At 43.4% G+C, this 11,652-nt stretch overlaps 1 protein-coding gene across 1 annotated transcript; it reads left to right on the top strand.

Moving 5' to 3' along the window:
- Positions 1 to 156: 156 nt before the first annotated feature.
- On the top strand, positions 157 to 4,402 carry LOC109894946 (trifunctional nucleotide phosphoesterase protein YfkN-like). The gene is made up of 9 exons (XM_020488606.2): positions 157 to 490; positions 692 to 843; positions 1,392 to 1,482; positions 1,690 to 2,182; positions 2,297 to 2,444; positions 2,624 to 2,789; positions 2,921 to 3,068; positions 3,317 to 3,500; positions 3,642 to 4,402. Exons 1-9 carry the CDS (start codon positions 357 to 359, stop codon positions 3,758 to 3,760), a joined length of 1,635 nt encoding a protein of 544 aa, XP_020344195.2. The 5' UTR covers positions 157 to 356; the 3' UTR covers positions 3,761 to 4,402.
- The last annotated feature ends 7,250 nt before the right edge of the window (positions 4,403 to 11,652 follow it).

The raw sequence follows: 11,652 nt of genomic DNA, 5'->3' as shown, positions 1-11,652 counted from the left end.
ATGTCATATTGGGATGCAAACTCAAAATGTAATACTTTTCAACTCTATATCTGACATGGTACAGTGTCTTCTTTTTTAAGCCAATAACCATGTGTGTGAGGTGTATACTTTTGTTTCGAAGTAGATTTGTTTAAGACTACCAATAATGACTCTATGTGACCCTGATTTAGCCCACTGCAGTAAATTAACCAAATGGTAGTGCCCCAGGTTAGTTCATTGCGTTCGCGCTCTCCTCTTCAGGGTGCGCGACCGTTTATCTCCAAGGAGATACGTTCGAGTTCGCTTAACTGTGTCATCTGAGCAAAAAGGAAAAAGAGCTAGTTCTGCAACAATCACTAAAAGTAGCCTAATAAAACATGGATGAATATCTTTTAAGTTTGGAAACAAATGTGACTTGTAACAAACCAGAAGTAGTTCTCACTATTTTACACTTCAATGATGTGTACGAAATAGAAGCAAGACCAGAAGAACCCGTTGGCGGTGCTGCAAGGTAAAGTTGAGCTAATCCTAGCAAGCTAACGTTAGTTAGCGAGTCTCGAAAGGAAATGTAGGCTTAACATTAACATCAGTTGCCTTGATCCAGCCTTGTTGAAACTTCACTTTGTCTAGCTTTGGGCAATCTAACTAGTCTTGTATAGGATACATTAGAATTTCACAAAACGAAATGTTGGCTATGGTTTTCTCCCCCCAGGTTTGCCACTGCTCTAAAAGTATTCCAGTCGCTGAATCCTTTAGTAGTTTTCAGTGGTGACTGTTTGAGCCCTTCTTTGCTAAGCACAGTCACCAAGGGAAAGCACATGGTAGATGTTCTAAATAAATTAGGAGTCCATTGTGCGGTGTATGGTAAGTGTGTCTCTCCAACCATGCATTACTATTTCATTGTATACACACAAATGATCCAGAGAACATCCATTTATCCAAGTGCAAAACACATAGAGAACTCTCTCTTTTATGACCTTCTCTTTCTTTCTCTCTCTCTCTCTCTCTCTCTCTCTCTCTCTCTCTCTCTCTCTCTCTCTCTTCTCTCTCTCTCTCTCTCTCTCTCTCTCTCTCTCTCTCTCTCTCTCTCTCTTTCTCTCTCTCTCTCTCTCTCTCTCTCTCTCTCTCTCTCTCTCTCTCTCTCTCTCTCTTTCTCTCTCTCTCTCTCTCTCTCTCTCTCTCTCTCTCTCTCTCTCTCTCTCTCTTTCTCTCTCTCTCTCTCTCTCTCTCTCTCTCTCTCCCTCTCTCTCTTTCTCTCTCTCTCTCTCTCTCTCTCTCTCTCTCTCTCTCTCTCTCTCTCACACACACACACACACACACACACACACACACACACACACACACACACACACACACACACACACACACACACACACACACAACTTTATGTATTTTCATTGTCCTCTTCTAAGGAAATCATGAGTTTGATTTCGGTGTGGACTACTTGGAAGAGCAGACAAAAAATATGACCTTCCCTTGGTTCCTCAGCAATGTGTACGACAGGTCAGTTTCACCTTGCAATACTATATGACGGTGGGTTAACACAGTTCTGAGCACTGTACTTCTCAATTTTCAATACATCTTCTGTTGTACCTGAAGGACTATTGGTTTGCAGGACAATGCGAAGCAACGCTACTTTTGTTCTATGTTGTTTTGCTTCTAGTGTATTATTTCAATGTGAACAAACAAATTCAAATTGTTCTCTCAAAGGTTCACCCATGAAACGCTGGGCCATGGCATGGTCAGCAGCATCCTGGAGTGGAACAGCCTAAAGATCGGTGTCATGGGCCTGGTAGAGGAGGACTGGCTGGATACCCTGGGCACTGTGGACAAGAACAACATCCACTACACAGACTATGTGGAGACAGCTGATCACCTTTCTGCTGAGCTGAGGGACAAAGGGGCTGACCTGGTCATCGCAGTCACACACATGAGGTGGCGTAATGACATCAGGCTAGCATCCGAGTCCAACGGTGTGGATCTCATCCTGGGAGGACATGACCATGAGTACGGGGTTCTGGAGGTCAATGGGATTCTGATCGTAAAGAGTGGCTCAGAGTTCAGGTACCTGTCAAAGATTGACGTTGTGAAGGACCAGGATGGGACGTTCAAGTACACCTGTGAAAAGAGAGCTACAATGAGAGACCTTGAGGAAGATGCGGAAATCAAACAGATTGTGAAAGGATACACTGATAATATGCAGGTGAGTATTATGTTACAGCTTGATCAGCTACACAGCCTAGTGTGTGTTTGTGTTAGTAGCCAGCCCAGATGCCACTAAGATTATGTTTTATGAATTTATGTCACTCTGTCTTAGCATATGCTTGGAGAGGTCCTGTGCCACACAGACGTGACCTTGGATGGACGCTGTGCCACCGTGAGACGAGCAGAGTGCAACCTGGGTAATCTGATCACCAACGCCATGCTGGAGGCCACTCATGCGGAAGCGGCGATTTTAAACTCAGGTTATTACACCTTCCATTCATTTTTTGTTCCAGTCATAAGCATAGTTTAGGTTTATTTATTAAATATTGCCTCCATATTTGATTTCAGAATAAATAAAAAAATTGTGCAGAGTTGTTCAATTCTGAAAAAGTTTGGCACCCAGGTCTGTCTGTTGAATCATGATTCTGTCCCTGTATAGGTACTCTGCGATCTGACCGCTTGCACCCGGCTGGTCCCCTGACCATGCATGACCTGCTGCAGATCCTGCCACTAAAGGACCCAGTGCTGGTGGTGGAGGCCACTGGGCAGCAGCTCTACGAAGGCCTGGAGAATGGGGTCAGCATCTACCCTGATTTAGATGGAAGGTACCGCACTGGAACACACTGAAAAGGCACCAAAACCACATTATGAGTGAACTGGTTTTATTGTAGTTACTGCTTTATTCTCACAGGAGAAGCAATCACAATAGTTTTTGACACAATATGTATTTTTCCAGATTTCCCCAGGTTTCAGGGATTCAGTTTGGCTTTAATCCCAATGGAAAACCTGGACACAGAGTCATCTCTAAGACAGTGAAGGTTCAAGGCAAGAGTCTAGATAGAGACAGAAAATATGCAGTGGCCATGAAAGAATTCTTAACTAAGGTAGGGTATAGTCTTCAGCTTCATATTAGCACACGCAGCCACAGCTACTGGAATAGTGTTGTACATTTTCCCTACATTATATACAACAAATAAAGTCATCCATTAGTTAGCAGCGGAGGATGCAGTGTTTTTAAGTGGACAGGTAAAACTGTCTCCTCACAGCAGTATAGCAAGCAGCCATGTTGGCATCAGAGCGAAATAAACATTGACAATATCCTCCTTTATATCCTCTCTTGTTTTGTGCTCAGGGCAAAGATGGCTACACTATGTTCAGTAGCTGTCCTCATAGGCACGACATAGAGAATGCTCAGATCCTGTCGACCATCCTCATCAACCACTTTGAGTCTGGCCAGATCGTCAGAGGCACGAAGAGGTGCATGTCTGGCCACAGGATGGGCCTCATCAAGGTGTCCAGCAGCCCCTCTGTGTCTGGTGAGCACAGCTGCCTCATTCATTCGTTAATTCATTCAGATAAGGAATCTCTTATTCAATATGTCCTGCTTTTCATTGTTGTGCTGATCACATCTGTGAATGACAGCTAACCTGAAGTGTGTATTGATGGTGTTTCTGCAGCCATTGAAAGTACCAAGAGTGAGAATCTGGAGGGAGAGGTGGGAGTGGCTGTGGTACCCGGAGTGGAGGGCAGGATATTCCATGTCTACCCTGAGGGCCAATCAGAAACAGAAGGCTAACAGTGGTAGGGCTGTTCCTCATCAGAGAATTTCACAGAGCAACTCAGCCATGACTCCATAGTCACAGTGTAAAGCCAGGGGAAATTACATCAAGTTTCACATCTCTCATCTGCCTCTTGCTTTTTATCAGCCTTATAAACAGGCGGACTGTCAATGAACGCTCAGACAGCAACATGAGATGCGGTAATCCATTACTTGTATTACTGTTGAAGCAATCCATTACTTGTATTACTGTTGAATCAAATCAAATCAAATCAAATTTATTTATATAGCCCTTCGTACATCAGCTGATATCTCAAAGTGCTGTACAGAAACCCAGCCTAAAACCCCAAACAGCAAGCAATGCAGGTGGAGATGACAACATTATAGTAAAAAGGAAATGAATTGAAGAAAACTCACCACTGTGTTTTTGTGTTACAACCACCCCTGACTTCCTTTTAAAGGAGATAGTCTCAGTCAATGTGCAAGGCTATTCTTCTTCATAACAAATTACATCTTGACAACATCACAGTGTTGGGTGAATGAATCAGTGATTCCCTGCTTCTACCGTTGAAAGAACCCGGCTGTAACGGATGATAATGTGGCGTATTATATGTCCTATACTGTTTGGGGACTTTCTGGTCATGCTCCAAGGCTTGACCTCATTTTTTTTTGCCACTTGTCCCCAGGACAAGTAGGACGGAAGTTTTAGTTGTCCGAAAGCTTAAAGGGACTTGTCCAAAAATAAAAATACATCTGTAACACCATATTAAGTGTTTATAAATACAAAATAATTCCATCAACATTTCTATGGTGGTATTTTGGCTAGGCTAGGCTACTTTGAAACAAGGTAAGACATGCTTACATAAAATGTCCAGGTTTTAAACAATCAAGTTTATGGTTTAGTAGTTTCAAAATGCTGACCATCTCTGCTCCGATTCAAGGTGGGTGATGTGCAACAGGCACTGTCCTTCACTCTCTGGTTCACTCTCTCAGCCGTCTTCGGAAGGCAGGGAAGAAGAAGTAGCAGAGAAAGTAGAAGATGAAGCCGATGACCCAGTTGACAGAGTAGAAATACTGTATACAATGTCGAAACCCCAGCCGTGAGAATCGTTCTCAAAGTCAGTGGCGTCCCCCAGTTCCGTGGGGGAACTGACGCCTGGCAATCGCACTAGCTTGCCTTTGGAAACTTGGAGCGGGGTTAGAATGACAGGAGAAAATCTGGTTATTCCAACTTTATTCGGATAGTCCGGATTTCTATACTATCAACAAACTATGTGTTGATAATCAACTGCTTGCTAATGTTAGGGATAGGTTTAGGGTAAGGATTAAGTTTATGGTTAGGATAAGGGTTAAGGTTAGGGTTAGAGCTAGGATTAGTAGCTCAGTTCTGTGTATGTAACGGTTGTCGTAGGTGGAAGAAGGTGAAGAGGACCAAGGTGCAGCGTGGTACGTATTCAGAATAACTTTAATCAAGATGAATAGTGAACAAAAAAAAAACAAACCGACAAACAAACAGTTCTGTAAGGTGCAACAAAACACTGACCAGAAAATAACTACCCACACCCATAGTGGGAAAACAGGCTGCCCAAGTATGGTTCTCAATCAGAGACAACGATTGCCAGCTGCCTCTTATTGGGAACTATACCAGGCCAAACACATAGAAATACAAAAAATAGAATGCCCACCCCAACTCACGCCCTGACCAAACTAAAACAGAGATATAAAAAAGGAACTAAGGTCAGGACGTGACGCGGACTCCGGCCGCAAAACCTAAACCCATAGGGGAGGGTCTGGGTGGGCATCTGTCCGCGGTGGCGGCTCTGGCGCGGGATGTGGACCCCACTCCACCTTAGTCTGGGCCCATGTCAGTGGTGCCTTTGGAGCGGCGACCCTCACCACCGACCCCGGACTGGGGACTGTGAAGGGCGACTCTGGCAGCTCCGGAGTGAAGGGCGGCTCTGGCAGTGCCGGAGTGAAGGGCGGCTCTGGCAGCGCCGGAGTGAAGGGTGGCTCTGGCAGCACCGCCGGAGTGAAGGGCGACTCTGGCAGCTCCGGAGTGAAGGGCGGCTCTGGCAGCGCCGGAGTGAAGGGCGGCTCTGGCATCTCCTAACTGACGGGCGGCTCTGGCAGCTCCTGACTGACGGGCGGCTCTGGCAGCTCCTGACTGACGGGCGGCTCTGGCAGCTCCCGACTGACGGGCGACTCTAAGGTCAGGACGTGACAGTGTAGCTCAATTGGTAGAGCTTAGCGCTTGTAACGCCAGGGTTATGGGTTCAATTTCAAATGTATGCACTCAGTCGCTCTGGATAACAGCATCTAAAAAAATGTAAAAATGTAGATAGTTAGTTGAAATGTTACTGATAGTCTGTAGAGAATCTTCAGATGGACTATCCAAATAAATCTGCATGTATGTTAATCAAGTACACAGTAAGTGATAAATAATAATGACGTAATCATTGCATATTGGTAATAAATAAATACATTACCGTGTGGTTATCTTATTGGTCATCTCTATTTAGATGTTACATTTTATTTCCGACTGTAAAATAAAGTTTACCATTATGTTTTCTCATTCATCTCTATAGAGAGATAACAACACTCACCTCCGAAAATACGGATTAGTTTCCTGCAGCTCTATAGCGGCCATTTAGCACAGCTTGCCTTCTGGAAAGTCTGTTTCGGTGGGAGGTATATCCTTGCTGTGTGGTGCTATGTGGTTCAGCTCTGCAACACATAGACACAGAACAAGGACCTTCCTTGTTAACTATCTGATAATCTTAGTAGCAAACACTATTACAGTTTATCTCTAACTATTTGGGTATATTCTAGTTAGACATTTGCACTTTTTTATTAATGTGCGATACATACAGGAGTCAACATTTATTTGGAGGCAAAATAAGTGTTTGATTTGAAGTAGTTCAAGGTGCTCTGTCTCCCTCTGTCTCTCCCCTCAGACAGCTACAGTTGTCCCCATTGTGACCTTGGCCTGGATAATCAGCAAAATAATCTCATCTAAAAACCATGCTGTCCAATCATCGTCAAGCACCCTTAATGTGTTTGAGGTTCTCACCAGTACAGCCTCTCTGCTTTCTGTGGGGTTAGCCCTCAGCACACAAATCACCTGCATTCAATCACCTAACACAATGCATCTGTAATCAGTGTATAACAACTAATAGTTTATATTTCTGACTCATGTTAACGTAGGTAGGGCAAAGGAAGCAAGCAAGGCCCAGTCTATATAAGCTTAGCTGTGGCAGGTTTAACCCATTTTGAAACCTGCCTTTATTCAGTCCATAGCCCTCCATCATATTAATGTGTTGTAAACAGAAGGCCCAGATTAATTTTCTCTCATTGGTCTGACTGACTCATGTGGTCAGTGCTAGACCCAAGGTGTGTAATACTCCCTAGAGGACTCTCTGCAGGAGGGTAGTGAAGCAATGCACAGAGTAATAACTGCATGATCAACAACACAGATAGTAACAGCTCACTAATTCCCCATGACCACACAAGCAAGTTAGTTTTAATCTGTTCATCATCTATACATCATGAATTGTCATAAATGCAGTACCAGTTTTCCAAAATTGAATAGCATGACAAGACATTTCATTTCGTGGACAGTGATAACTGGGTTGTCTTTGAGTACAGTAGAACAGTATGTTCCAATTCTCTACAATGATTTCCTATCCTTATCTTTGTCCCTTTGTGAAGTGGAAGTACTGGATGGTTCCTGGCCCATTCTTTGGCATATGACACAGAGTAGAAGCAGTGGAATGACAGCTAAACAGACTGCTACCCAGGCTAGATGGCAGGGCCGTGCACAGACCTTTCAGGTGGCAGGTGGAATGACAGCTAAACAGACTGGTACCCAGGCTAGATGGCAGGGCCATGCACAGACCTTTCAGGTGGCAGGTGGAATGACAGCTAAACAGACTGGTACCCAGGCTAGATGGCAGGGCCGTGCAGAGACCTTTCAGGTGGCAGGTGGAATGACAGCTAAACAGACTGGTACCCAGGCTAGATGGCAGGGCCGTGCACAGACCTTTCAGGTGGCAGGTGGATTGACAGCTAAACAGACTGGTACCCAGGCTAGATGGCAGGGCCGTGCACAGACCTTTCAGGTGGCAGGTGGAATGAAAGCTAAACAGACTGGTACCCAGGCTAGATGGCAGGGCCGTGCACAGACCTTTCAGGTGGCAGGTGGAATGACAGCTAAACAGACTGGTACCCAGGCTAGATGGCAGGGCCGTGCACAGACCTTTCAGGTGGCAGGTGGAATGACAGCTAAACAGACTGGTACCCAGGCTAGATGGCAGGGCCGTGCACAGACCTTTCAGGTGGCAGGTGGAATGACAGCTAAACAGACTGGTACCCAGGCTAGATGGCAGGGCCGTGCACAGACCTTTCAGGTGGCAGGTGGAATGACAGCTAAACAGACTGGTACCCAGGCTAGATGGCAGGGCCGTGCAGAGACCTTTCAGGTGGCAGTTGGAATGACAGCTAAACAGACTGGTACCCAGGCTAGATGGCAGGGCCGTGCACAGACCTTTCAGGTGGCAGGTGGAATGACAGCTAAACAGACTGGTACCCAGGCTAGATGGCAGGGCCGTGCACAGACCTTTCAGGTGGCAGGGGCTTTAAATGAAAAAAGGGCACCCCCCCTTTTTTTTTGTAACTATCACAACATACTAACTGCCTCTGCAGTGAACATTTTGACATTTTTGATCATAAGACTATTTCCGCAACAACACCCTCACTCATCATAAATTGTAAGCAGCTACCCACTGGGCACAGAAGTCAATGCATTGTCTAGTCCACGTTGGTTCAATGTGGACGTGGAAACAACATTGATTCAACCAGCATGTGTCCAGCGGATAAGTGCATTCTAAAGACATGATTGACATGGGGAACAGAGGGTAGTGTGTCAGCTGATCATTGATGTTGATGATTGATGTAAATCTGCTAGTTAGCCAGCTCACTGATTGTAATTTATCTTAAATGTTCTTAAAAAATAACTTCATATTATAGCCTCATATTTCTAGTCTTCTAACTCATGATACAGTATGGGGCTGGCTAGTGGCATGTGTGGGATATTTTAGTACACGGTGGTCAGCTAGAGTCTCGACTACCTGTGTTCAGTGCTAAATTTGTAAGTCGGGAGGCGCTGGAGGAAAAAGTGAGCATGAGAGGGGTGTGACCTGGGGAGCTCTGAGGTACAGATACAAAGAATTCCCCTCTATAATAAGGCATTGCATGCATATAATCACATTTGCATAGTGGTATAGAGCAGTAGAGTAGAGTCGCTTACAGATCTTGGATACACAAACTTGTCCTTTTAAAAACACATTTCATGCAATTCTAGGTCATTTTACTGTACATGACAAGAGACATTGGCAGAATCTTTTCATGCCGCACAAATAATTGAAAGGACAGGCTTCTTTGACACTGCCAAACTGAGAATCTGAGAGAAATAAAAGCAACCACGTCGTGAATCCATCAATAGCCCCGGCTTAGTTCTGTGGAGACACACACATTGTACAAGAGTAAAAAATTATAGTACTAAATAAAAGTGTTCCAGTTTCACTGACTGCAGCCGATGCCCTTGTGACAAAAAGCCTATCTCTCTTGTTTTATGTTGAAAAGCAAAGTTCTCTCAATAGGGCTATTTGGAAGTTGATAAAATATTTTGGTAGCCTACAGCAGTCAGATTAGAGTCTTCTCTTTTCAGCAGGAGCCATTTGTTTTCCAACTGTGTTTTTCCACGATTGTATTTAAAATATTGCGAAAGGTGTATTTTGTCTGCATGCTGTTCACTGACCGGTTTGCCGTGTATTCCCGACTGCAGGCTATTCCCGTGTTATTGGGCTACAATAACACAGCTAGGCAATTTCTTAAAGGACGCTACTGATCCTCTGTGGCTAAATTATACGCCTTCTCATGGTGTAGTATTCTGAATGATTTAATTCATTTCTGAACAGACAGCAGTAATTCTATAACTTTGGCAAATGTATTTAAATCAGGGATGGACAACTTTGATGGGGGTTGGGGGCCACAGAAAAAAAAACAGAACTTATAAATTTTGCCATGGGGCAGAGAGAATACTTAGCAATTTTATAACTAATTTCATGCAAATCTACAAATTTTGCCATGGGCTGTAGAGACAAATGTGCAGTTTTACAGCAAATTTCCTGCAATTGCACACATTGTGCTATAGGGTGGAGGCAAATGTTTGCAGTTTAGAACTGATTATCAAGGGGCCCCACCCCGGTCGGTAATTCAACCATGCTTGCTACAAGTTTAGATAGTTGGCCACTAGACAAATTTATAGATCAAAAAAGAACATGAGGGTTGTATGAGGTTTGTATCATTGTATCATTATCATTATTTCAAAAGAACAGGATAAAAAAAGATCAACAGATAACCAGTTGGGTTCCTGTGGAACTCTAGGACCAAAACTCTAGGACAGAAAATGGTCCATTGTGTATTTGCAAGCTTTAACTTCCTGACTGATGTCTTGAGATGTTGCTTCAATATATCCACATAATTCTGCCATCTATTTTGTGAAGTGCACCAGCCACTTCTGCAGCAAAGCACCCCCACAACATGATGCTGCCACCCCCATGCTTCACAGTTGGGATGCTGTTCTTTGGCTTGCAAGCCTCCCCCTTTTTCCTCCAAACATAACGATGGTCATTATGGCCAAACAGTTCTATTTTTGTTTCATCAGACCAGAGGACATTTCTCCAAAAAGTACTATCTTTGTCCCCATGTGCAGTTACAAACCGTGGTCTGGCTTTTTTTATGGAATTTTTTATGGCTTGGTACCTTCAAGCGTTTGGAAATTGCTCCCAAGGATGAACCAGACTTGTGGAGGTCTACAATTTATTTCTGAGTTCTTGGCTGATTTCTTCTGATTTTCCATTTGATGGCAAGCAAAGAGGAACTGAGTTTGAAGGTAGGCCTTGAAATGTATGCATGTGTGTATGTATGTATGTATGAATGAATGAATGAAGGAATGTATGTATGTATGTATGTATGTATGTATGTATGTATGTATGTATGTATGTATGTATGTATGTATGTATGTATGTATGTATGTATGTGTGTCAGGTCTTAATAGGGGTAGTGGCAGTCCTTTGACAACAATATTCAAATAGATGCTGATGAGTTGTACTCCTGAAGACTGAGAGAAACACCTTGCCATGTTAATAATATATCCTTTGACCTCTAAACTTGTAGAAAAGGATTCCAAGGGGGTTCGTTCTTCTGCTGTCCCCATAGAAGAACCCTTTTTGGTTCCAGGTAGAGCACTTAATTTGTGTCATTTGTCTATAATGTGTTCTATTTCCCTGATATTCTATTTCATGAAGCTCTATTTGATGTGTGGACAGGTGTACCGGTGCAGACCTGATTAAGGTGGGTGAGTTGAGGGTTTGGTAGATATGAAATACAATGGTGGAATCAGGTAACCAGTGAAGTAAGTCACTGTTTGAACCAATGCTTGGCCTATATTATCGTATAATTCCAATGTAGTCTTCTGACAAAATGAATGTCAGTTAGTCAAGAATTTAGTTGCTACTGCATATCACACGTTTATACAGTAGCATACTGATGAATCAAAGCTTTTTAATAGAGAATTGCATTGAGCCAGTTTGCTACAGAAGGGGAATAAATCCTGCAGCAACTGCAAATGTGAATTATTATGTGAAATAAAATGAATGGACATCATTTGTAGGGGTATCATTTTTTGGGGATATTGAATTTGGCCTTTACTACTATAGCCCATAGAAACTCAATGAATAACACATTTATAAATGGCAAGAAAGACAGTGAAAAAATGAATAATGAGGAATAAGGTTTGGAAGTGTCTGTTCTATATCTAGAAGATATATGAAAGCTATATATATATGCTG

The sequence above is a fragment of the Oncorhynchus kisutch genome, linkage group LG8 (genome assembly GCF_002021735.2).
Source record: "Oncorhynchus kisutch isolate 150728-3 linkage group LG8, Okis_V2, whole genome shotgun sequence".
NCBI lineage: Eukaryota > Metazoa > Chordata > Actinopteri > Salmoniformes > Salmonidae > Oncorhynchus > Oncorhynchus kisutch.
The sequence above is the reverse complement of the archived record's forward strand: the minus strand, read 5'-3'. Positions and strand labels throughout refer to the sequence as shown.